General features: G+C 47.0%; 1 protein-coding gene across 1 annotated transcript in view; it reads left to right on the top strand.

Annotated features, from left to right (window-relative positions):
* IGF1R (insulin like growth factor 1 receptor) overlaps positions 1 to 26896 on the top strand; it is a 275725-nt gene that overhangs the window by 239893 nt on the left and 8936 nt on the right. Inside the window, exons 15-20 of the mRNA XM_060260047.1 lie at positions 2276 to 2346; positions 5792 to 6021; positions 6824 to 6934; positions 11928 to 12087; positions 14791 to 14920; positions 21187 to 21321. Of these exons, the coding sequence (XP_060116030.1) occupies positions 2276 to 2346; positions 5792 to 6021; positions 6824 to 6934; positions 11928 to 12087; positions 14791 to 14920; positions 21187 to 21321 (837 nt within the window). The remainder of the gene's footprint in view (positions 1 to 2275; positions 2347 to 5791; positions 6022 to 6823; positions 6935 to 11927; positions 12088 to 14790; positions 14921 to 21186; positions 21322 to 26896) is intronic.

Raw genomic sequence — 26896 nt, 5'->3', positions numbered from 1 at the left:
GAGTTTTTATTAAGATTTAAACAAACTACATAAAAAAAGAGTACACAAGATTTAGAATTAAGAAAAGCCATAAAGAGAACAACAAAAAATATATATTGATTTTCATCTACAACTGGTACAACTCAATTATCTGTTCATTCTGTACATAGGAACATTTTTAAAAAGCATCTGTTCAGGGCTTTTTTTTTCTGGCAGGAACTCCTTTGCATATTAGGCCATGCTCCCCTGATGTAGCCAGTCTTCCCTGGAGCTTACAGTAAGCCCTGTAAGCTCTAGGAGGATTGGCTACATTGGGGGGGTGTGGCCTAATATGTAAAGGAGTTCCTGCTACAAAAAAGCCCTTCCTCTCTCTTATCTATTAATCCATTTCATGCCCTGTTATTTTTCAGAATTATAAATCATCAGTAAACCTTTTTTCCATTTCATGTAAAAAAATCCATAAGGTGTTTTCAGTTAGCTATAAATGTAATTGTCTTTTCTGTAATCAAGAAGTCAGTTTAGCTGTCGCTGCAAGTTCCATGGGGTAGAAGCTCTCAAAGAGTTAACACCTTCTGCCCAGATAATCTTGTTTACCTCTAAGGTTCTGCTGGTCTTGAATGTAGCTAGAGGAAGAGCCACGTGAGTTGGAGAGAAACTCTTGCAGGCTGCAGAAAGCCAGTTTGGTGTAGTGGTTAAGTGCGCGAACTCTTATTTGGGAGAACCGGGTTTAAATAAGAACATAAGATAAGCCATGTTGGATCAGGCCAATGGCCCATCCAGTCCAACACTCTGTGTCACGCGGTGGCCAAAAAAATTATATACACACATTATATACACACACTGTGGCTAATAGCCACTGATGGACCTCTGCTCCATATTTTTATCTAACCCCCTTTTGAAGCTGTCTATGCTTGTAGCCGCCACCACCTCCTGTGGCAGTGAATTCCCATGTTAATCACCCTTTGGGTGAAGAAGTACTTCCTTTTATCTGTTTTAACCTGACTGCTCAGCAATTTCATCGAATGCCCACGAGTTCTTGTATTGTGAGAAAGGGAGAAAAGTACTTCTTTCTCTACTTTCTCCATCCCATGCATTATCTTGTAAACCTCTATCATGTCACCCCGCAGTCGACGTTTCTCCAAGCTAAAGAGCCCTAAGCGTTTTAACCTTTCTTCATAGGGAAAGTGTTCCAACCCTTTAATCCTTCTAGTTGCCCTTTTCTGGCCTTTTTCCAATGCTATAATATCCTTTTTGAGGTGCAGTGACCAGAATTGCACACAGTATTCCAAATGAGACCGCACCATCAATTTATACAGGGGCATTATGATACTGGTTGATTTGTTCTCAATGCCCTTCCTAATAATTCCCAGCATGGCGTTGGCCTTTTTTATTGCAAATGCACACTGTCTTGACATTTTCAGTGAGTTACCTACCACGACCCCAAAATCTCTCTCTTGGTCAGTTTCTGCCAGTTCACACCCCATCAACTTGTATTTGTAGCTGGGATTCTTGGCCCCAATGTGCATTACTTTGCACTTGGCCACATTTGATTCCCCACTCCTCCATTTGCACCTGCTGGCATGGCCTTGGGTTAGCCATAGCTCTCCCAAGAGTTGTCCTTGAAAGGGCAGTTGATGTGAGAACCCTCTCAGCCCCACCCACCTCGCAGGGTCTCTGTTGTGGGGAAAGAAGATATAGGAGATTGTGAGCCACTCTGATTCAGAGAGAAGGGCGGGGTATAAATCTGCAGCCTTTTTCAGGGTGGATTCACCCCAGTACCAGTATTTTCTGATATTAGTTTTTTAGCCCTTCCTTGGTTTTCAGGGTGTGATATCTGAACGGTGGAAATGTCATAAATGTCCTACAGATTGGCCATGCAGTCAGCAGCAATTTCGCTGCGTCCATCCATTCTTCCGCAGTTTAGTTCCTCAAAGAACTTGAGGCAACAAAAAGCCAGTTGGGGTCAAAGGCAAAGCAAGATGAAGTCATTTTGGGGGGGAACCAGTTCATTTTCCTCCCCCCTTTTTGTCGCTGCCCTGCTACTGTTCTGTAATTTAATCAGTTTAAGAAATGAGTCATTTGGATATACAGGAAGGAAACAGCTGATTTTTCACACCTCCACCTTCAGATGCCACTGTTGGGGCATGTGTTTGTGTTTTCTGAAGCAGGTCGTGAAACACGTTCAAGTGAGAAAGCTAAAATAGACCTGAAGTGTTGTGCCTGCTCTCTCTCTCTCTCTCTTTCTTGTTTTGATCTGGGTGTTAAAGTAAGGAAATACCCCCTTGTATTTTAACAGGAACAGTGACAGGCTGGGAAATGGAGTGCTGTATGCATCTGTGAACCCGGAATATTTCAGTGCTTCAGATGGTAAGTGACTCCTGAAGTTTGACACATCCTCAGCAGTGGCTTTGAACAGGGGTGGTGGTAGTTTGGGCAGAACCAGCTGTGGCATTTGGCACAGCTTTGTTTGACCCACTGGAAAGATGGGACTTCTCTTTCAGCAGTTGAGCCACATAGAAAGGAAACAATGAAAGAAGCATTTCTGCAGCTTTTTGTTCTTGTAAAGTTAGCGCTTGTCTGGGCTTTTCTTTTCTTTCTTTTTTGTAGCAAGAACTCCTTTTCATATTAGGCCACACCCCCTGATGTAGCCAATCCTCCAAGAGCTTACAGTAGGCCTTGTACTAAGAGCCCTGTAAGCTCTTGGAGGATTGGCTACATCAGGTGTGGCCTAATACGCAAAGGAGTTCCTGCTACAAAAAAAGCCCTGGCGCTTGTTACTCCAGTTTCTTTTTTCAGAGTGAACTATCTCTAACAAATTAAATCGGGATCATGAAACCCTTTGAAGGGGTAGAGACGCTCTCTGTTCCTTTTCTCCGAAGATGGCAGATGAAGGGAAACGGGAGAAAGGCCCCCTTTCCATTTTTCCTTCCCTTAATTCCAAAAGGATCAACTGTGCCTTCAGCAGCTTATTTCCCTTTATTGTTCTGGGCAGGGCTTCCCCCACCCTGGAAAAAGACATGCCAGAACTCTTAAGAGGGAAATGAAGGAGAAACACATTTTGTTTCCACAAAGAAGTTCCGGAACGCCGGTCCACTGTGTTTGCCCAGGGGAAAAGCCCTGCAACTGGACACCCGCACCACCACATTAGACCTTGGGTCAGCCATGCTCTCAGCCTAACCTACTTAGTAATTGTTAGGCTAGGAAATGTTGGGTTTTATAGTATTTTTTTTAATGCTCTGCGTGATATTAAATTGCATTATATTTACATGATGCGTGAATTGTTGGAACCCTCCTAGACCCCTGCTTGTGACTATGGGAGCAGGAAAGAAATTGGTTAAAATAAATAAATAAAATAAAATACTACGGAGGGCTGTTGCTGTTAGGATAAAATGGGACTGGCCGGTGAACGAACGAGCCCAGCCCCCCTGCTCTCGGAACAGAGCCAGTCTCTGCAAGTTCCGTGGGGTAGAAGCTCTCAAAGAGCTTCTGGGATAATCTTGTTCACCTCTAAGGTTCTGCTGGTCTTGAATGCAGCTGGAGGAAGAGCCACGTAAGTTGGAGAGAGGCTGCAGAGAGCCAGTCTGGCGTAGTGGTTAAGTGTACAGACCCTTATCTGGGAGAACCAGGTTTGATTCCCCACTCCTCCACTCGCAGCTGCTGGAATGGCCTTGGGTCAGCCATAGCTCTGGCAGAGGTTGTCCTTGAAAGGGCAGCTTCTGGAAGAGCTCTCTCAGCCCCACCCACCTCACAGGGTGTCTGTTGTGGGGGGAGAAGGTATAGGAGACTGTAAGCTGCTCTGAGACTCTGATTCAGAGAGAAGGGCATAAATCTGCAGTCTTCTTCTCTAAAGTGAATAAGCGTCAACTTTTTACAGACACCTGGAATGTGTGACCTTTCCGAGGGGCTCACAAAAGTTTAAAAGCCGGCATGGGGTCCTGATAGGAGCCCTCCAGGGGCCTCGCTCCTAATCGCTTTGCCCCCATCCCAAACACAGTTTCGTAGACTTTACTATGTGGCCTTAGGACTGGATCTTATTCTGCAAAATGGGGCAATTTTAGGTTTTATAACATCTTATTAGAGCTCTTTATACAGATGATAAAAAGAAAGGGGAGGAAAAGGGAATACTGAAATGGGACAGTTTTACAACACAGTTGAGTAATTTAAAAAACGAGGGGTATAATGACAAATCGTTTATTGGCGTTTTATGGTAGGGTTGCGACAATTTTCTTAGGCTTCAGAAGAGCAAGATTTGAGTCCACTGATCACAAGGGCTATGAGATAGTTCTTGATTTTTAGATTCCATGTTCAAATTTTAAATATGGTTATCTGTGATGTTATTTTATGTATTTTATATTTTATTCACTTTCTACTATGCAATTTTATCTATATTTTGGTTAAATTTTCTATTTCTGTTTTAAATGGAGCTTAACTTAAAATACCTGTGTATCTGATAATGTTATTGTCCAGTTTGGTGTAGTGGTTAAGTGTGCGGACTCTCATCTGGGAGAACCGGGTTTGATTCCCCACTCCTCCACTTGCACCTGCTAGTATGGCCTTGGGTCAGCCATAGCTCTGGCAGAGGTTGTCCTTGAAAGGGCAGCTGCTGTGAGAGCCCTCTCCAGCCCCACCCACCTCACAGGGTGTCTGTTGTGGGGGGAGAAGATATAAAAGATTGTAAGCCGCTCTGAGTCTCTGATTCAGAGAGAAGGGCGAGATAGAAATCTGCAATTCTTCTTCTTCAATTCTTGTCAGTTGGATCTGGGCACTGACCATAATAAAACTGAACCAAACTGAGTCCAGTAGCACCTTAAAGACCAACAAAATATGTTCAGGGTTATAAGTTTTCAAAAGCTCCCTTTGTAAGATATGAATCATCATTTATCCTTCTTAATTACATTTGTTGTTTTTCTGTTCCCCATTAGGGAGAGAGAGGCTAGACCAGGGGTGGCCAAACTGTGGCCCAGGAGCCAATTGTGGCTCTTTCACACATATTGTGTGGCTCTTGAAGCCCCGGCTGCTCCATCAGCCAGCTTGGTGAAGGCATTTCTCTCTCTAAATCACTTCGCCAAGCCAGCTGGCAGCTTGGAGAATGCATTAAAGTTGCTTTCTTTCCACCTCTCTCTCCATCTATTTGCCTTCCTTCCTCCCTCCCTTGTCTCACAACTCTCAAACATCTGATGTCTTGCCGCTCTCAGACATCTGCCATTTATTCTATGAGGCTCTTACATTAAGCAAGTTTGGCCGCCCCTGGGCTAGAACCTCTCATCATCCCCAGTGTGTCACAGCCTAATCTGTTTCAGTCTGTCCTGCAGAGAATCACACCTGAAAAATTATTAAGGGATTCACCCCAAGCCTCTCTCTGCCCCCAGCTCCTTCCTTCTCAGTGTGAAAAAGGATTCTTCTCAGCATCTGAAGAAGTAACTTCTGACTCACGAAAGCTCATGCTGCAATAAGTGTTGTTAGTCTTTTAAGGTGCCGCTAGGCTTCTGTTTTGTTTCATGACTGGGGAGGAAACGATTGATCCTGTCAGTATTGTGGCTTTGCTCATAGCTCTCAGGCTACGGCTGGAAGCTTCAGGGAGAGGCCATGGCTCAGCGGTAGATCATCTGTTTTGCACGCAGAAGGTCTCAGGTTAAATTCGAGTTCATCTCTCTTTAAAAGGGGCAGGCAATAAGGGATGTGAAAGACCTCTTGCTGAAGACCCCGGAGAGCTGCTGCCAGTTCGGTGGACAGTGCTGACTCTTACGGACAGATGGTCTGATGCTGTATGAGGCAGCTTTGTGTGAAATGTTCCTTTGCGATTTCCTTGCAGTTTATGTACCGGACGAGTGGGAAGTGCCCCGGGAGAAGATCACCATGTGCCGAGAGCTGGGGCAGGGCTCCTTCGGGATGGTGTATGAGGGAATCGCGAAGGGCGTGGTTAAAGATGAGCTGGAGACCCGGGTTGCCATTAAGACTGTCAACGAGTCGGCGAGCATGCGCGAACGGATTGAGTTTCTGAACGAGGCCTCCGTGATGAAGGAGTTCAATTGTCACCATGTGGTAAGTTTCTGAACCAGCTTGAAGCTCGTCTTGGAAGAGCATTCAGGGCAGGTAGAGCTCACACTGTTGCATCCATGTATGTGACGTTAACCCAGTAGAATTCAGCGGGATTTGTTTCCCAGTAAATGAACAAGTTGCGGTTTCCTTTTCAGCCGGTGCACCCCCTCTATAGAATCATAGAGTTGGAAGGACCTCCAGGGTCATCATCCAACCACCTGCACAATGCAGGAAATTCACAAATATCCCCCCCCACACACACACCCCAGTGACCCCTGCTCCAGGATCCCTGGCTGAACTGACCAGGAGAAAAATAGCTGCCTGACCCCCAAGTGGCCATCAGCATTTCCCTGGGCGTGTAAGAAGGGGCCACAAGAACTAAGCACTGAGGCAACCCTTCCTGCCCTCCTCCTCATGATCTGCCTAAGTTCCCGCAATCAGCATTGCTGTCAGATGGCCGTCTAGCCTCTGCTTAAAAACTTCCAAGGAAGGAGAGCACACCACCTCCCATGGAAGCCTGTTCCACTGAGGAGCTGTTCTAACACATCAGGAAGTTCTTCCTAATCTTGAGCCAGAGACTCTCTCGATTTAATTTCAACCCATTGGTTTTGGTCCGACCTTCTGGGGCAACGGAAAGCACTTCTGCACCATCCTCTCTATGACAGCCCTTCAAGTACTTGAAGATGGCGATCATATCATTGGCTTTGCCAACCACGGGCACAGTGGTATCTGAGACAGTGCATATCCAGAGCTTAAAATCTTGTGTGTAAAAAGGTACATGATCAACAAGCATTTCTCTCAACAGGTGCGACTTCTCGGAGTCGTCTCTCAAGGACAGCCCACGTTGGTCATCATGGAACTCATGACCCGGGGAGATCTGAAGAGTTATCTGCGGTCTCTTCGACCAGACACAGAGGTGAGCACCAATTCTTGCCTGGCAAAGGTGGTGGCTGAAGCTGTGTGAGTTTCGCCCGCGTAGCCCTGTCTCTTAGATCTTTATAGGACAATTCTCCATGGCTGGCAGCGATCGTTCACCCTTGGTTAGGGCGTCAGCAAAATGGAGTCCTCGTTGAAATGGGAGTGCAGATGACACGTAAAGGATGACCTTTGGAGGGAAGTTTTAGTACAGCAATTGCTAAGTGCCCCAGTGTGTCAAGTACTGCGAGTTCTTCACCAATCAACACACCTGAGTTTCAGCAAAGGTGTTTATTGATAAGCAAGACATGACAGTCAGACTGAGTCTTGCTAAAACTGATGTTAAAGGGATTTGCCCACACAGGTATAGTCAGGGTCCATCTGTTACATCAGTGGCCCCCAAGCTTTTTGGCACCAGGTACCAGTTTTTTGGAAGACAATTTTTCCACGGACCAGCGGGGGTGGGGGGTGCTGGGGGTTAGGCTTCCCCCACACCCCGTCCCTGCCCCTCATGGGGGTCTTTATGTGAGGGGTAGGTGAAGGTCACTTCCACACTGCCCCTTCTGCCTGCTTTGAGACCCAGGCGACTAAAAGAGGGAGTTCTTTGGAGGGAGGCTGCGCTGCCTCTTTCGTCCACCTGGCACCTGGGCAGGCAAAAGAGGCGGGGCGGTGCCTCTGCCTCGCTCTGCAGCCTGGTTGCTAACAGGACTGGTACCGGTCCACAGCCCAGGAGCTGGGAACCTCTGTGTTACGTAGTTCAAATACAAAAGCACCAAAAGCTACCAATCACCTCTCTCCCCCATCCCCCTCCACACAATATGTCATCCACACCCTCTCCCTTTATTGAAGCAAGGTGTAAGTGTCCCTGAGAACTACATGACATGACCTTGAGCGTCTAGCTTCGGGGTGGAGAGAGACATGGTACGGTACATACACAAGAATGCCTTGTGTGAAAAGAGATAGCAGTAAAGCTGGACCCTCAGAGGTTACAAACGGGGTAAAAGCAATCCTTCCGCCTCATCCCCAGACCATGGCAAGAGGAACTCTTGACACAGTGGACTGTACCGCTTCGGACTGTAGTGAGAGGAGCATTCCAAAATGGTACCTGCCATGTAAAGAAAAGAGCCCCAATCTGGATGGCCCAAATTAGCCTTGTCAGATTTCGGAAACTAAGCAGGGCAAGCCCTCATTCATACCTGAATGAAAGACCACTAGGGATGCGCACGAACCAGCTCACAAACTAAAGTTTGTCACAGATTTTGGCCAGTTTGTGGTTTGCCAGGTTCTTCAGGAAAAACATCTTGGCTGTTTGGCTTAAATGGCTTGTTGAACTTGCTCTGGGGCCATTTTTCCTGAGCTAAGACAAAAATATGTGAGGCTAAAAAACTAGCTCACACTAACTTAGCTTAAAGGGAACACTGACGACAAGACACTTAGTTATTAGTATTTACAGAGCAAGAAGCTTAGAGTGAGGCTGTAGGTCAATGCTACAACATCTGCTTTGCATGCAGAAGGTCCCCGGTTCAGTCCTAGGTATCTCCTGTTTAAAAATGAACCATAGAGTGGATGATTGCTAAGACCTCACCCTGAGACCCTGGAGAGTCACTGCCAGCTAGAGCATGCAAAACAGATCTTGATTATACCAGTTGTTTGCCTTTGTATAAGGCAGCTTCACCCATATCAGTTCACCTTTAATTTCAAGGTGTGTTCTCCTTTTATTCTCCTCTTCTAACATTAAAGAAAACAGTTCTGTGTTTTGCAAACCTTATAGCAAGAAACCCATCCCCCATCCACTTCTTCCATTTCCTATCCTTGTGACCATTTTTTTTTTTTTGCACAGGAAAGCAGTTCTAGTTAGCTTGGTGCCAGGAGGTGTGGCCTAATATGCAAATGAGTTCCTGCTGGACTTTTTCTACAAAAAGGTCCTGTGTGAAACAATGATGAGATCAGGGGTGTGGCCTAATATGCAAATGAGTACCTGCTGGGCTTTCCCTACAAAAGTAACCCTGCATGGCCTATCTGAATGCTAATTTAGCTGCTGCTCAAATTCGAGTTGAATCACCAAAACCCTTTCTGTGCAAAAACAAAATTGTCCAAAATTGATTATATTTAATGAAAGTCTGATGAATAGAGAACGGGTCCAAAATCGTTTCGGGTCCAGTAGCCCTTCTTCCAGGGCCTGTTCTTGAATAATAAGTGCAGTAAGTGTTGGCAAAAATCAGTTACTACAATTTTCTGTGTAACATTCCTCCTGAATTTCTCAGTTGTGTTTACAATTCATTTGGAACATTTCTGCAAATTACCTTCATGTCACTTTTTGAAAATTCGAGTTGAAGCTTCTGTCCCCCTGCCCCATATCTGGAACATGCACATGCAGAGATGTTTAATTGCTCATGAATTAAATGCTCCGTGCCGCTCCTTTGTTTCGGAACTGAATTATGAATGAGTGTTTTGCAACAAACACTAATATTTAGTCATTCCTCTGGCATTTTCACGTTCCTGCTGGCAGCGGAACGGTTGCAGCCACCCACATGCGCTTGCGAGGCCCAAATGCAATAGGCGAAGGCAGGAGGCTGCGGCAAGCGAAGGCGCTTTGAAACGGTAGCCAGCAGTGCCTCTGTACCCTGCTCCCCCCCCCCCTCCGGCCCTTGGCTCCGTGGTGGACAGTTTCTGATCTAAATAATTTACAGCCACATGGCAGAAGCATCTGGCGGTTGTGAGAGAGGCAGATTAAAATTTGATTGTCAAGCAAAGACCTTTCTCTTCCTGGAATGAGAGAGAAATCAGGCCTAGCCAGAGGTGAGCCTTTGGAGGGAGAAGTGCATAGCCATAGCGGAGGACACAAGGAAGAAAGTGCTCCCAGCTCTGTCCTTCTCATGCATCACTCAGTCCTTTTTTGTGTGGAAACAGAGGCCGGGTTTCTTGGCTCAGGGTTTTTGCAGAGCACTTCGTAGGCTGTCCTCCTGCATGTGGGTTGTCCCAGTGGCCCCAGTTAAAGAAGAGGTCAGCCAAGATGATGAGGGCATCGGTGCACAGGAAAGTCTGGGACTTTTCAGTTCAGAAAAGAGTCAACTAAAGGGAGGTATGGAGATGTATCCAAGCGGGCAGCCATGTTGGTCTGAAGCAATAGAACAAAGTAGGAGTCAAGTTGCGCCTTTAAAACCAACAGCTATATTCAGAATGTAAGCTTTTGTGTGCTAGAAGCACCACACTTCCATCAGGTATAGAGGTTTGTGAAGTTCTGCACGGGCTGGAGAAAGTTGACACAGGGAACTTTTTCTCCCTCTCCTGAAATACCAGAAATCAAGGGCATCAGATGAAACCGATGGGCAGTAGATTCAAGACAGACAAAAATAAATACTTCTTTACGCAGCGAGTGATTAAAATGTGGCATAAGCTGCCAGAGGACTTAGCTTTAAAAGGGGATTAGACTGATTAATGGAGGAGAGAGATCTATTAACAGCTACTAGCCACATTGACTGAGGGAACCTCCACATTTAGAGGCATGACATCTCTGAATCCCAGGGCCAGGAGGCAACATCAAGGGCAGGCCTCAGCCTTCGTGACTTATTTTTGGACCTCCAGAGAAACGGGCTGGCCACTGTGTGAGACAGGATGCTGGGCTAGATGGACTAATGGACTAGTCCAGCGGGATTCTCAGATGTTCTCATGAAGGCCTTAGCCTCTCTGTCCTGTTGTTGGCCCTCCAGAGGAACGGGCTGGCCACTGTGTGAGACAGGATGCTGGACTAGATGGACTATTGGACTGATCCAGCAGGGCTGTCCTGATGTTCTCATGAAGGCCTCAGCCTTTGTGACTTATTTTTGGCCCTCCAGAGGAACGGGCTAGCCACTGTGTGAGACAGGATGCTGGACTAGATGGACTATTGGACTGATCCAGCAGGGCTCTCCTTTGTGACTTATTTTTGGCCCTCCAGAGGAACGGGCTGGCCACTGTGTGAGACAGGATGCTGGGCTAGATGGACTAATGGACTAGTCCAGCGGGATTCTCAGATGTTCTCATGAAGGCCTTAGCCTCTCTGTCCTGTTGTTGGCCCTCCAGAGGAACGGGCTGGCCACTGTGTGAGACAGGATGCTGGACTAGATGGACTATTGGACTGATCCAGCAGGGCTGTCCTGATGTTCTCATGAAGGCCTCAGCCTTTGTGACTTATTTTTGGCCCTCCAGAGGAACGGGCTAGCCACTGTGTGAGACAGGATGCTGGACTAGATGGACTATTGGACTGATCCAGCAGGGCTCTCCTGATGTTCTCATGAAGGCCTCAGCCTTTGTGACTTATTTTTGGCCCTCCAGAGGAACGGGCTAGCCACTGTGTGAGACAGGATGCTGGACTAGATGGACTATTGGACTGATCCAGCAGGGCTCTCCTGATGTTCTCATGAAGGCCTCAGCCTTTGTGACTTATTTTTGGCCCTCCAGAGGAACGGGCTAGCCACTGTGTGAGACAGGATGCTGGACTAGATGGACTATTGGACTGATCCAGCAGGGCTCTCCTGATGTTCTCATGAAGGCCTCAGCCTTTGTGACTTATTTTTGGCCCTCCAGAGGAACGAGCTAGCCACTGTGTGAGACAGGATGCTGGACTAGATGGACTATTGGACTGATCCAGCAGGGCTCTCCTGATGTTCTCATGAAGGCCTCAGCCTTTGTGACTTATTTTTGGCCCTCCAGAGGAACGAGCTAGCCACTGTGTGAGACAGGATGCTGGACTAGATGGACTATTGGACTGATCCAGCAGGGCTCTCCTTTGTGACTTATTTTTGGCCCTCCAGAGGAACGGGCTGGCCACTGTGTGAGACAGGATGCTGGACTAGATGGACAGCGGTCTGTTCCAGCAGGGCTGTTTTTACGTTCTTGAATGAATTACACAAACTGGCACAGGAAGCTGCTAAAGATTTAACAGGCAAGGTGCGGAGGGGGGGGGGGGGTGCTGCTTTCTCTACTCACGCCCCTGTTGCTGTCTCCTCCTCCAGAACAACCCAGCACAGACCCTTCCGGCCCTGAAGAAGATGATCCAGATGGCGGGCGAGATTGCAGATGGCATGGCCTATCTGAATGCCAACAAGTTTGTCCACAGAGATCTGGCTGCAAGGAACTGTATGGTTGCAGAAGACTTTACTGTGAAAATCGGAGGTATGTTCTCCGTCTTCTGTCTCCCAGTGTGATAAAGGCGCAGGTATCGAAATGGGCAGATGTGAGCCCATGGGTTTTTCCTCCCCTCTTCTGTGCCTTTTCTTTGCTGCTGTGGTCAAAACATACGAAGTGATGTATTCAGAATCCAGCATACTGACAACTTTTTGGAAAAAAACAAAGCAGGTTTCTAACTGGTGTGACTGTAGAGAGAAAGGTGGTGTGCTTGAGAATGCGTTGAGTACTATGTGGCACAAGTTCCAGAAATCATTAAGTGGGTGAGAGTCAGCTGTGGTGTGGTGGTTAAAGAGCTTACATTCTTCTCTTCTCTGTTTTATCCTCACAACAACAATCCTGTGTGGTAGGTTAGTTTTCCCAAGTGGAGATTAGAACCCAGGCCTCCCACCCAGTGGTTAAGTGTGCGGACTCCACTTGCAGCTGCTGGAATGGCCTTGGGTCAGTCTAACTCTTGTAGGAGTTGTCCTTGAAAGGGCAGCTGCTGTAAAAGCTCTCTCAGCCCCACCGACCTCACAGGGCGACTGTTGTGTGTGTGTGTGGGGAAAGTAGAGGAGAGTGTGACCGCTCTGAGACTCTGAGTATCGGGCGGGATATAAATCCAATATCATCATCACCACCCTGGCACAGCTACCACGAAACCACACAGTGTCCAGTCTAGAAGTAGAAGAAGATATTGGATTTATATCCCGCCCTCCACTCCAAAGAGTCTCAGAGCGGCTCACAATCTCCTTTACCTTCCTCCCCCACAACAGACACCCTGTGAGGTAGATGAAGATATTGGATTTATATCCCGCCCTCCACTCCGAAGAGTTTCAGAGCGGCTCACAATCTCCTTTCCTTTCCTCCCCCCCACAACAGACACCCTGTGAGGTAGAAGAAGATATTGGATTTATATCCCGCCCTCCACTCCGAAGAGTTTCAGAGCAGCTTACAATCTCCTTTCCCTTCCTCCCCCACAACAGACACCCTGTGAGGTGGGTGGGGCTGGAGAGGGCTCTCACAGCAGTTGCCCTTTCAACCTCTGCCAGAGCTACAGCTGACCCAAGGCCATTCCAGCAGGTGCAAGTGGAGGAGTGGGGAATCAAACCCGGTTCTCCCAGATAAGAGTCCGCACACTTAACCACTACACCAAACTGGCTCTCAGTCTAGGAGCTGCAGTTCCAGTTCTGTGCTTCTCTTTCTCTGGGACTTGAGCCAAAACGATGCCCATAGCCCAAGCAAAGGAAGACAAATGTTGCACCTTGATGGTAACTCATGATTTGTCTAACTTGAATTGCTTGGGTATGACTGGTGGGATTTTAGACTTCCAGGTACAGGCTAATTGTCAAGGGCCCTTGCCGTTTTACTATGTTCATCTAGTGTACCTTGTGCTGTGCTGTGCTTGCTTGCTGTGTTTAGTCCGTTACCTTGTAACTGAAACAGGAATGTACTACATCCCACAAACAGAGTTATGGCTTGGTTTTCAAGGTCATCTTTATCTGTTTGTGGAGACAGAGTAACTGCCTACTGTCTGTAACCGACAGTCCCATGAGAACTAATTGTAACTGCAACACGGGCTTTTACATTGAATTTTGGCAGGCCAAATAACCAGGGGTGGAATTCTAGCAGGAGCTCCTTTGCATATTAGGCCACCCACCCGATGTAGCCAATCCTCCAAGAGCTTACTAAAAAGAGCCTTGTAAGCTCCAGGAGGATTGGCTACATCAAGGGGTGTGTGGCTTAATATGCAAAGGAGCTCCTGCTAGAATTCCACCCCTGCAAATAACGGTCCCAGATAAGGTATATAACTCGGGGTTCTGCCCCGGTGCTGCAGTTTTGACGCTTTTTTGTATCAAGTATCTCTTCTGCCTTTCACTGAGGATAACCTTAGGGCTGCCACTAATGGGGTCTGAACTTGGTGAGACTGAAAGGGAAAAATATTTTGGGGTTGTAGCGGATAGCTCAATGAAAGTGTCAACCCAGTGTGTTGCAGCAGTGACAAAGGCAAACTGTATGTTAGAGATAATTAGGGAAGGGATTGGGGGGAAAGGCCAATATTGTAATGTCCCAGGAACGGCCTCATTTGGAATACTCTGTACAGTTCTGGTCACTCCAAAAGGACATTGCAGAGCTGGAAAAAGTAGAGAGGGCGACCAATATTATTAGGGGTTGGAGCACCTTTCCCTGTGAAGAAAGGCTAAAGAGACTGGGAATTTTCAGTTTAGAAAAGAGATAACTAAGGAGGCACACGATGGAGGTTTATAAAATTATTCGTGGGACGGAGAGAGTCGACAAAGAGAAGTTTTTCTCCCTCTCCAACTCGAGGGCATCCGATGAAGCTGATGGGCAGTAGGTTCAGGATGGACAAAAAGGAAAATACAACTTTATACAGAGCGTTTGGAATTCGCTGTCAGAGGATGTAGTGATGGCCACAAAAAATGAACAGCTTTAAAAAGGGGATTAGAGAGGTTCATGGAGGATAAGTGGCTGCCAGCCATGGGGACTGAAGGGATCCTCCACATTCATGTGCGGTTAATCTCTGAATCCCAAAGCCAGGAGGCAACATGAGGGGAAGGTCTCGGCCATTACGCTGTGTGCTGGACTAGATGGACCATTGGTCTGATCCAGCAGGGCTCTTCTTGTGTTCTTAGAATATGTTCTGTCGGGATCTTTTAACTATGCTCACGTGTCCCTTTATGTGCGATGTAGATTTTGGCATGACGAGAGACATCTATGAAACTGATTACTATCGGAAAGGAGGGAAAGGCCTGCTGCCCGTCCGCTGGATGTCTCCGGAATCGCTTAAGGACGGCGTGTTCACCACGCATTCGGATGTCTGGTAACCACCAGAGTGCTTTAAAAGCCGTGCTTATTTTTAAATGCTTTTGGAGACGTAACCAGGTTTCAGGGACCAGGGAAGAGCCGACCCGTTGCCCTCTCTTAACCCCTTGGCCTCATCTGGTTTTTCCTGTTTCCATTCTGTTTTTGCAGAGTCCCTGTTTGAAGTTAGCGTAGCCTCCGGGAGTTGCTTCCTCTCCTCTGTGAAACATCTGTGAGAGCTAAAAAAGAACAAAAACCCAACAGCCCTCTCAAAGCAAATCTAGGCAAACACCTGTACAGTTTTTGAGTTTGGCTCAGGTTTATAAAGTCCAGGCAAGGTCTCTTTGCAAAGGAAGCAGAGGGAGAAACTGGAATCTTTGGTGGTGGTGGGGGGGGAAAGGACTGGGTTTTAAAAAGAGAAATCCTTTAATTCTGGAGAGCCAGTTTGGTGTAGTGGTTGAGTGCGTGGACTCTTATCTGGGAGAACCGGGTTTGATTCCTCACTCCTCCACTTGCATCTGCTGGAATGGCCTTGGGTCAGCCATAGCTCTCGCTGAGTTGTCCTTGAAAGGGCAGCTGCTGTGAGAGTCCTCTCAGCCCCACCCACCTCACATGGTGTCGTGGGGGAGGAAGGTAAAGGAGATTGTGAGCCACTCTGAGATTCGGAGTGGAGGGCGGGATGTAAATCCAATATCATCTTCTTCTTTAATATAGCAAATTTAAAGTTATAAAATTAGAAACGGTATCATTTTGTTCCTGTGATAATTTCCCATAGCCTTGGAGAGCATTTTGAAACTCGAGGCTTAGCAGTTTAGCTTCTTAGATAGAGGAGTATGTTTGGAAACTTCTTGGCTTCCATTTGCAGAATTCCTGGGAAAGGGAGAACCACCTGCTTGCCTTGTAGCCCTGTCTTCTGGAAAGACTAATTTAGGAGCCCAGTGATGACACACACACACACCCCGCCGCCGCCCAAATTCCTTTGGGAGCCTAAAAACAAATACATGGACATCCAAAGGAGAAGTTTGGTGGAGGGGTTAGAACTTGAATCCAGACCTTAGATCAATGAAATTCTGATTAGTATTTAAGGGCAATTATGGTTGATGTTGACGTTGCTATTCGTGTTGGAAGGAAGGTATTAGTGTGTTAGTTACACACTTCAGCCAGGAAGCTGTAGCGTTCCAGTGTAATGGTTGGGTTGTTTCTATTTTTTGCTCTTACCCCTAAGCTGTGTTATTAAAAGAATAAACCGTTGTAAGGGAAAAAGAGAAATCCATATGGATTTTGCACGTGATCAGGATCAAGCAGGAGTTCATTCCCGTGTGTGCAGAGGGTTTCTACAAATCGACTATGTAATTTGGAGGGGGTGGGATTCTTCCATAGAGGAATAAACGTGAAAATAAGTTGGTTCGGTTTGTCTTCCTTGGTACCTTGACAGTTAAGGCAGTTTTTTTTTTTTAAAAAAAACCCTCTTCCACAAGGATTGTTCCACTGGCTGCTCTCTCTACCCCCCACTGCCTGATATAGGAATTTATTTCCAGATCAGAAAAGGTCTGTGGTCCCGTAATATGTGAACTGAAGTGTTGTTTTTGGAGCGCTGCATTCATCAAGCAGCCACTGCATACATTAGTTTCCAGCCCATGTCAGTATTCTGTAGATGGGAGTGTCGGTGTGTGAACAAACATATGGTTTGCTTTACGCCCCCTTGAGCTGCGTACATCCCAGGCAGTGTTATGCTTGGAATGCTTTGAACTTTTCATCTCTCATTCTTTCCAGCGGTCTTGTGTTTTTGAAGGGCATCCCGTGTTGAGCTGCTCCATTTCCCTGGGCTTTTTGCTCATTGTCTTGTCCCTCCTCTTGCGGTGGATGGTTGCTCCTTTGTTCAGAGTCCAAAGACCCCGTTTGGTGTAGTGGTTAAGTGTGAGGACGCTTATCTGGGAGGAACCGGGTTTGATTTCCCCACTCCTCCGCTTGCAGCTGATGGAATGGTCTTGGGTCAGCCATAGCTCTCACAAGAGTTGTCCTTGAAAGGGCAGCTTCTGGGAGAGCTCTCTCAGCCCCACCCACCTCACAGAGTGTCTCTTGTGGGGGAAGAAGATAAAGGAGATTGTGAGTCGCTCTGAGACTGATTCAGAGAGAAGGGCGGGGTATAAATCTGCGGTCGTCTTCTTCTTCAAAAGGAGGATTTGCTGTCGAGGGTTAAAATTGCCAGTCCCTTCGTCCAATGTTTACATTTTCCTCAGCCTCTTGTTAACTCTCGTTTTTGTTGGTTTATGTGCCATCGGCGTTGGAATGGTGGGCTCTCCCAGTTCTAAGACACGGGGGCAGTCCCAGTTCTATGCTACATCGATTGGAAACAAGCAGAATTAGTAGCAAGATAATGTCAATGCGTCACTCACTACACTCTAGAAATGATGTTCACCTTTACTGACAAAGAAAATTAGGAGGAAGAGGTCTTCTGAAAGTTAAGAAGGCAGTTGAAGAAGAAAACGGAGCACTGAATGACTACACCAAGATAAGCAAAGAGAAGCTTTTAGCTGAAGTATAACACACTTCAATCAATCATTTTATTAGCTCATTTGACAAAAGGTCTTAAGTGAAATTTCCAATAGTTAGCACAAACATTTAGCAAATATACAGCACTAGTCGAAATCAAAAACAGCATTCCAAGAGAAAATATTCAAAACCTAAAACAATATAAAAGATGGTTAAAAGCTAGAATATCTCTGATAATATAAAATCAGTCACTGTAATTACAATTGGAATATAAGTAAAACCCTTCAGTAAGTTAAATATATATAGCAAATCCTTATTTAAAGTTACAGAAACCAAAGGAAAGTGGGAAAAGAGTGAAATCAAAACTCACTTGGACAGCTAAAAGGAAATGCACTTGCCATAGGCAATATTTGAAAGACATAGAGAACAAAGTTGATAGTGAAAATAGTTGGAAGAAGACTGCAGATTTATACTTACCCTTATCTCTGAATCAGAGACTCAGAGTAGCTTACAATCTCCTATATCTTCTCCCCCCACAATGGACACCCTGTGAGGTGGGTGGGGCTGAGGGCTCTCACAGCAGCTGCCCTTTCAAGAACAACTCCTGCGATATGGCTGATCCAAGGCCATTCCAGCAGCTGCATGTGGAGGAGTGGGGAATCAAACCCGGTTCTCCCAGATAAGAGTCCGCACACTTAACCACTACACCAAACTGGCTCCAAACTGGACCACAATAAGAAAGAAACTGAAGGATTCATTCTAGCTGCACAGGAGGAAGCACTCAAAACAAATAGTATGAGGCCAAGATTCAGAAGACCAGTGATAATAGCAAACGTCAACTTTGCAAGACAAAGGATGAAACAGTTGACCACATGGCCAGTGCCTGCAGTAAAATTGCTCAGGCTGACTATAAACAACCTTAAATTAGAGTTGCACTGAAATCTTTGGAAGAAGAATGGCTTCCCATCAGCCAGAAATTCATGGGAGCACAAACCAGACAAGATCATGGGTAATGATGGAACAAAGATTCTTTGGGACTTCTGATTACAAACAGTTAAACGCCTAGAGCATAACACCTAATATTGCAGTTGTAGAAAAAAGGAGAAATAGACATAGCAACGGCCCTGTGGTGCAGAGTGGTAAAGCAGCAGAACTGTGATCTGAACTCTCTACTCACGACCTGAGTTCGATCCCCGGAGGAAGCTGGGTTTTCAGGTAGCCGGCTCGATGTTGACTCAGCCTTCCATCCTTCCGAGGTCGGTCAAATGAGTACCCAGCTTGCTGGGGGGAAAGTGCAGATGACTGGGGAAGGCAATGGCAAACCACCCCGTAAAAAGTCTGCCGTGAAAACGTTGTGAAAGCAACATCACCCCAGAGTCGGAAACAACTGGTGCTTGCAGAGGGGACCTCTCCTCTCCTTTCCATTGACATAGCAGTCCCAAGAGACAGCAGAATAGAAAAGAAACAATGGGATCACAAAATACCAAGACCTAAAGTTAGAGAACCTCTGGGAGAAGAATGCAACCACAGTGCCAGTTGTCATTAGAGCCCCTGGAGCAATGCCTAGAAGTCTCAAGAAACACCTGGACATTTTGGGAATTGAGCAAGTAACACCAGCTCAGTTCCAGAAGACAGTGGCCTATTATGCATGGGCTTAATTCCCTGTTGGTATTGACTTGAAAGGAGGATTGGAGAAGAGGCAAATGGCAGCATCCCCAGTGCAAAAGCAAAGGAGGGGGGGAGGGAGAATTTTAGTGTTGCGTGCAAACAAACACGGGGCTGGCAGCGTGGAATGAAAGCCCACCACACCGACTCTTCTATTCATTGCCTGAAATTTGGCAAGCAAAAGTGTAAAAACTGGGCTGCTTGTCTCCAAACTGCCTTACTGGCTTTGGTGCTCGCACCTCCCGAAATGGACTCTCTCTCTGCTGCGGAGGGTACCGCCTCATCAGCCTCGATATCACTGGTTGCTCCACCGACTTCCACAAGAGGTGCATCGGCGGCTGAATTGGAGACCTCAGCTCTGTATCCCTTACCCTCAATGTGTATTTGACCCTGCCAAATGAAATGATCCATCATGTGTTGTTGTATTGCCCTCTGTAAAGGGACATTCGGTCTCTGTGATCTTACCAAATTTTTCAGGCAGACTTGATGCTTTTTATATTTTCCTTCTCTTGGATTGCTCTGGCGAGATCAAATTTTGCGCTTGGGCATGTTTAACAAGGAACCAGCTTGTTGTCTTTTACGTTGGCACTATTGAAGTCGGGCTATTATGTGGTTCTGGAATTTTATTGTGCATAGATGGGATGATGACTCTGTGAATTAATCTTGGTTGATCTGTGATTGTAACATTACAGGAGGCCTCTTGGTATTCAGAGACTGACTGCCTCTGATTGTGGAGGTTTCCTTTAGTCACCACGACAAGCAGTCACTGATAGACCTTTCATCCAGAAATCTGTCTAATCTCCTCTTAAAGCTTTCTGTGCCTATGGCATAGTTGTACAGTTCCGGTTACTTCATCTCAAAAGAGGGGCTAGCGCTGGAGAGGGCAAACCAGATGATCCAAGGGACTGCTGCACCGACGTTCCAATGAGGGAAGAGCTTTATAGTTTAGACAAAACAAGGGGAGGGGAGAGAGATTGTGAAGTTACTGTCAGGGTTAAGAATGTTGATATGGCCCTGCTCCAAATAAAAGAACTGTTGTCCAGACATAATAATGGGTACTTTGTCACACAGTGCATAATGGGAGTACCAAATCTGTTGCTACAGGGCAGTGATAGGCAGTGGCATACAAGGTTTTTGTTTAAAGGGATTAGACTGAATTACAAAGGGTGGGGGTGTATATATATAGCTGATGGCCCCAGTAGTTAAGTAGAACCTCCTTGTTCAGCAGCAATATTCTGGGGATGTCAGTGGCTGTAGGGTTACAGTCTTTGCGCCCTTCTTCTTCCTGGAATTGTCTTGCTAGCCACTTCGGGAAGCAGAATGCTAGATCCCCTAGTCCGATGGCTCCCAACCTTTTTGGCACCAGGGATTGGTTTCGTGGAAGACCGTTTTTCCACAGTCCGGTGGGGGCGCTGAGGATTTGGCTGCCTCAGGTTGCCCCCCTGCCCACACCCCATCCCTGCCCCCCAGCGGTCTTTAAATGAGGGGTAGGCGAAGGCCACTGTGGCGCTGCCCCTTCCACCCACCCACCCACGACCCAGGCAGACGAAAGAGGAGGTACTTCAGAGCGAGGCCGTGCTGTCTCTTTTGTCCATCTAGGTTGCAGGCCGAAGGGGTGGTCGGGCTGCACTGCCTCTTTCGTCTGCCCGGGTTTCAGGCGGGCGAAAGGGGTGGTGCAGCACCTCTGCCTCGCCCTGCAGCCTGGTTGCTAACAGGGCATGGAGCGGTACCGGTCCAGGGCCTGGGGGTTGGGGACCCCTCCCCTAGTCTTCCCTGGGATCCTGACGTTGAGTACTTCCGTTGCCTGTCATGGGTTTCACATCTGATTTGTAGTTTTAAGAGGAGCCGCAGTATGACTCTGCAGCTGCAGATCCACCCCCACCAGATCCGTTATGTGCAGGGGAGGCATTAGCGCTGTTTTCACAGAAGTCACCCATGGGAGCACCACCCTAGCTAAATGTCCATGTGGCAGTGCCTGGTTTTGCTCTTTGTCTCAGGCACAGTCCAACAGTTGCCAAGTTGGAGAAACCCTCAGCAGCGCACAGAAGGGAATTACGTAGTTCTCTGTTGGCTGAAGTAGGTGGGCTTGGCTTGAACCAGTTCCCAACATGCCCGCTTTCCCTGCAGGTCTTTTGGCGTCGTCCTGTGGGAAATAGCCACTCTAGCGGAGCAGCCGTACCAAGGCATGTCCAACGAGCAAGTTCTTCGCTTTGTGATGGAGGGCGGACTTCTGGAGAAACCGGACAACTGCCCCGATATGCTGTAAGTACTGGCAGGTGTTTCCCGTCTGTCTTGACCTGTCTTTACTCCCCTCATTTGAGCGCTTTTTCCACCGTGGTTGTTAATCGAAGTGACTGATAGGTAAGACTGGCGCCATGACAGAGTAAAACCTTCTCCTGACCCAGAGCTGCCTGTGATCTTACTGATACAGTCTGCTATTCTGTAGGAAGTCACTAGCAGCAGACCACCCTCTTTTACCAAAATGACCCTGAGCGGCTCCTTGATAGAGAATCGGGGGAAAGTGCCACCAATTCATAGCTGACTTATGGTTGGCCCTTTATCAGATTTCCAAGGCTAAAGATGTTTGGAGGTGATTTGCCATTGGCATGGCCTTTTTTGCAGCAGGAACTCCTTTGCATATTAGGCCACACACCCCTGATGTAGCCAATCCACCAACAGCTTGCAGAAGGCCCTGTAAGAAGAGCCCTGTAAGCTCTTGGAGGATTGGCTACATCAGGGGTGTGTGGCCTAATATGCAAAGGAGCTCTTGCTAGAATTCCCTCCCTGGGCCACACACCCCTGGTGTCGCCAATCCTCCTGGAGTTTACAGCAGGCCCTGTAAGAAGAGCCCTGTAAGCTCTTGGAGGATTGGCTACATCAGGGGTGTGTGGCCTAATATGCAAAGGAGCTCTTGCTAGAATTCCCTCCCTGGGCCACACACCCCTGGTGTCGCCAATCCTCCTGGAGTTTACAGCAGGCCCTGTAAGAAGAGCCCTGTAAGCTCTTGGAGGATTGGCTACATCAGGGGTGTGTGGCCTAATATGCAAAGGAGCTCTTGCTAGAATTCCCTCCCTGGGCCACACACCCCTGGTGTCGCCAATCCTCCTGGAGTTTACAGCAGGCCCTGTAAGAAGAGCCCTGTAAGCTCTTGGAGGATTGGCTACATCAGGGGTGTGTGGCCTAATATGCAAAGGAGCTCTTGCTAGAATTCCCTCCCTGGGCCACACACCCCTGGTGTCGCCAATCCTCCTGGAGTTTACAGCAGGCCCTGTAAGAAGAGCCCTGTAAGCTCTTGGAGGATTGGCTACATCAGGGGGTGTGGCCTAATAGGCAAAGGAGTTCCTGCTACAAAAAAAGCCCTGGCCATTGCCTCCCTCTGTGTAGTGACCTTGAACTTCCTTGCTGGCCTCCTGTCCGAGTACTAACCTGGCTAGACCCCGATTAGCTTCCAAGATCCTATGAGACTGAGCTACCATGGGCCATCCAGGCCAGGTCATGCAGAGAAATAATGACCCCCTAGAACTTCAAATCACCATTTTGGCATTTATGTCCTGCCTAACAGCCTAACAAAGTTCAGTACATTAATTAAAAAAAAATAACTAGTCTTATGAGGCAAGGCAAGCAGCTAACTGTTGCCAGTCAGAATAACAAAAACACCACCCCCACCCCTGTGCAGTAACAAAGACCTTTTAAAAGTTTTTGTAAAAGCTGGGAAGGAAATCAGTCAGACAAAGGAGAACGAGTTACAGAGAATTGGGGTGGGGGTGTTAGCAAGAACCCCAACACTTTGCCCTCATGGTCTGGACATCCTGAGCCAAGGCGAAATGCAAGAGCATCTTCCTGGGGAAGAGATGGCCTTTAAGGTACCCTGGTCCAAAACTGCTGGATACCAGAAGCTGTGAGGGGTGGGGAGACATGAGGAAAGGATATGCAAAACCAGTGTGGACTGATAATGACTGAAAATGTGATTTATCCTGTATGAAATACTTTGCTGTGAAAAAGTGACTTGTTAAACCCCACCCCTCCCCAGGTGTGCATTCAGTGGCAGCTTTGTGCATGTATTTGAGGTGTCCACAAGATATCATGGTGTTGCAGTTGAGATATGGTTGTGCAGGGGAAATGGCGAAGGCAGAGTGACTTTACTCCCAGATCACCCTGAGCTAGGATTACTATGGAAGACCAGCCCTGAGGCCTACAGTAGTCTGTCATCTGCTGCATAGGCTTCCTTAAATTCAACATGGATCCTTATAAAGCTTACAGGGGGGAAAAAACTTGCCGAAGAAACTGACCACCCTGATAGTTTGGTGTCCAGTACAGTTTTGCTGCCTTGTGGTGGGAAGGTCAGTTTCCAATGTTCTCACTCGAATAGCCCGCTGGAATTCTTGTGTGAACAGAGGCTGAGTCTTGTTAGTGGCTCTGATCTGGTTCTCAGAGTAGCTTTCTGGAAGGGAAATAAGCATAGCTTGCTGTTTAGAAATATTGTTAGAGGCTCACAGGAGGGATGCAATAGCTTAAGGGGCCTCTGATGCTTAGGATTCTCAGGAAAAGAGATTCTTTGGCCTGAAAGGGGTGTGCTGGTGTCAGGTTGTTTGAAAAAGGTTCTTTTCACAGCTTGACATACCAGCGTTGGGCAGTAGGAACCAACTGTTCAGACATTGCCATGGATGTGAATTCTGCCACTCCACTTCCATTCTTTCCCTCCCAGAATGGAAGAAAAGACATTGGTGGGCTTGAAGTGCCGCTTTGAAATACACCAGCAAGGTGGAGGAAGGACAGCGATGTGTGAAGTGGAACTAATTTCCCTTTTTTATTCGGGAAAACGAAGTGGGCAAAAATAGTCTGAAATGCTTCGCTCTTCTTTCTAACGAGGGACTAATTTTTAGAGTCACGTTGAAAACAAACATTCTTTTCCCGTGTGTCAGGCCAAAGGCGCTTGAGAAACTATCACCATACTAGCAGTGGGCTGAGGCGCTTGTTAGCAGCTCCTGTTCCCTTGCTGTAGAGCGTTTTCACAAATCCCATACCTGCAAACGACAGCATGGTTCCCCTCATCAGCTTAACGATTCTCCTTCTATCTTACGCAGATGCGTTCTATTTCTAAGGCTGCGTAAAAAAGCCTCCGATTCTTCCCCCAGTAAAGAAAGCTTCCTTTTATGGGAAGCTCTGGAATGGCTTAAAGGAAGTGTTACATGGGTTCTCTGGCACGGAGGTCACATGTGCCATTCCACCAGTTGTTGGGATCTCTGCAGCAGTGTCTCTCCCCGACCGCAGGGCAGAGAGCCAGCCAATATCCAGCGTTCTTGGCCCTATCTGGTGCTTTTTTTCCAAGGCAGAGTAGTCAGCTGGGGAAGAATGGTGATGAAGCAACAGTAGTGGGTCATGGATATTTATGTCGCAGACTTGCTCCTTGGTTGTCGGGGGGGGGGGGGGGGGGAGGAAAGTTGAGCTGTTAAGGTCCTTTGCAGCAAGTGAGCTGGTTCCAAAACAAGGCAAGCTGGAAAAGCTCTGTCTTCACAAAAGGAGAGCCAAAGTGAGCATTTCACAGTTTTGATAATTGAAGGATGGCTCTTTCTAGAAACACAACGTTCATTTGCACAATGGTGCCTTTTCAGACCGACAAGAGTTGTAGGCTGCATTTTTGTTCTTAAATGGTGACAGTCTTCATGCTTGCTTGGAAATAAGGCTCAAAAATGTTTTTTTTTTTTAAATTGTCATCTTTAACACCATTTTAGTTGAGAACTTTATTGGACACTGTAATAACATTTAATAACATTTTAGGCACACTGTGCCTTATGTGCAGAGTACGATGCACATTAAATTTTTCAAAACAAAATTCACAATGAAAGCTGAGTCGAGTAACAGTACCAAAAGAATATGAGCTAACCCACAATACCATAAACATGCAAAACCAGGGTGACTTTAATAAAAAATGACCCTAATAAATGGCAATTTCGTATTTTGAGCATTTCTTTTTACATTCCAGGTTTAATTCCCATTACTTTATTTGTTTACATAATAAACAAAACTTTACAGATCCAAGCTATTGGCCTTGGAAATTTGTAATTTTTCTCCAGTATTGTGCCAAAATCGTTCAGGCGGCTACCAATAAGCTATTTACAAATTTCAAATTTTGGTTAAAACCATCTATTTTATTTATTTACTTTCCATTTATATCCCACCCATTCCAAATGGACTCAGGGCGGCTAACAATCATATAAAAACCTACATCTCAATTTCAAATATAAAACAGTAAGACAGCCAATTATAATTTAAAACAATTTAAAACACAGTATTGGTGCTCTACAGAGTCTACAGTTTATCTGTTGGTGGTCCTTCTGGTGGAGTTCCCCAGTACCATAAAAGCGGCAGCCTTCTCCCCTAGTTGTTACAGTCCTGTTTTAAAAGTTCAGTTTTCCAAGCTTTGCGGAATTGGGAGAGATCCTGCAGAGCTCTTATGGCCTCAGAGAGCGCATTCCACAGCATTGGTGCTGCCACTGAGAAGGCCCTGGCCCTGTAACGCCCAGTCTGGCCTGCCTTGGTCCGGGGATGGACAATAGATTTTTAGTTCCTGAACGCAGTGCTCTCTGGGGAACATTTGGGGAAAGGCGGTTCCTTAGATAGACAGGTCCTCGGCCATATAGGGCTTTAAAGGTCAATACCAGCACTTTGAAACGGACTCGGAACACAATAGGCAGCCCGTGCAGCTCTTTCAGCACTGGTTGAATGTGCTCCCATCTCAGGAGTCCCATTAACCGTGCTGCAGCATTCTGCACTAGATGTCTCCGAGTCAGAGTCAAGGGCAGCCCCATGTAGAGGGCATTACAGTAGTCTATTCTCAAGGTGACCGTAGCATGGATCACCATTGCTAAGTTGCAGTGCTCCAGAAAAGGGGCCAACTGTCATACCGCCACAGATGGAAAAAGGCGGACTTGACGGTGGTTACTACCTGGGCCTCCATAGACAAGTCTAAGGAGAAGTCCCCCAAATGGCAGTTTGGGGGGGTCATATGGTAGCTCTCCCCCCCTCCCCCCGCTTTATATAATGTCTTCTAGTATTTTGAATACATTCTGCCAGTATTCTTTTGCTACAGGGCATTTTCTTGCCACCATATATGAAAAAATAACCTAACTTTACAGTTACACTTCCAACACCTTTTGGAAGGGACTTCTTTATTTTTGCAGTTCTCTCTGGTGTTAAGTGCCATCTGTACGTTATCTTTAATATGTTTTCGGTTACACTTACGTTCAAGGAACATCCAATCACGTTCCTGTGTAGATTAAATTGCACGTTCATAGCATATCATTCCTGTCGTCTCCCTACCCTAGTCTTTTGTGATACCCCCAATCCCACAGTGTAGGTAGAAGGGATTGTGAGGGGTCTGTAAGAACAGAAGAGGAGTCTGTTTGGATCAAGCCAACAGCCTATCCAGTCCAACACTCTGTGTCATATAGTGGCCCAAACCCAGATGCTATCAGGAGGTCCACCAGTGAGGCCAGAATTCCAGAAGCCCTCCCACTGCCCCCCCCCCAAGCACCAGGAAGACAAAGCATCACTGCCCCAGACAGAGTGCTCCCTCTCTACTTGTGGCTAATAGCCACTAAAAACATAAGAGAAGCCATGTTGGATCAGGCCAGTGGCCCATCCAGTCCAACACCCTGTGTCACACAGTGGCCAAAACCCAGGTGCCATCAGGAGGCCTGCTGGCGAGGCCAGAATTCCAGAAGCCCTCCTTCTGTTGCTCCCCCCCAAGCACCAAGTCTACTTCAAGAGTTTCATGGTGTGAGAAGAAAACTAGTAGGTTTTCCAGCTTCAGTACTTGCTGCTCAGGACTAGGGGT

Source organism: Heteronotia binoei, chromosome 19 (genome assembly GCF_032191835.1).
Source record: "Heteronotia binoei isolate CCM8104 ecotype False Entrance Well chromosome 19, APGP_CSIRO_Hbin_v1, whole genome shotgun sequence".
Lineage (NCBI taxonomy): Eukaryota > Metazoa > Chordata > Lepidosauria > Squamata > Gekkonidae > Heteronotia > Heteronotia binoei.
This window is presented reverse-complemented; position numbering and strand designations above follow the sequence as displayed.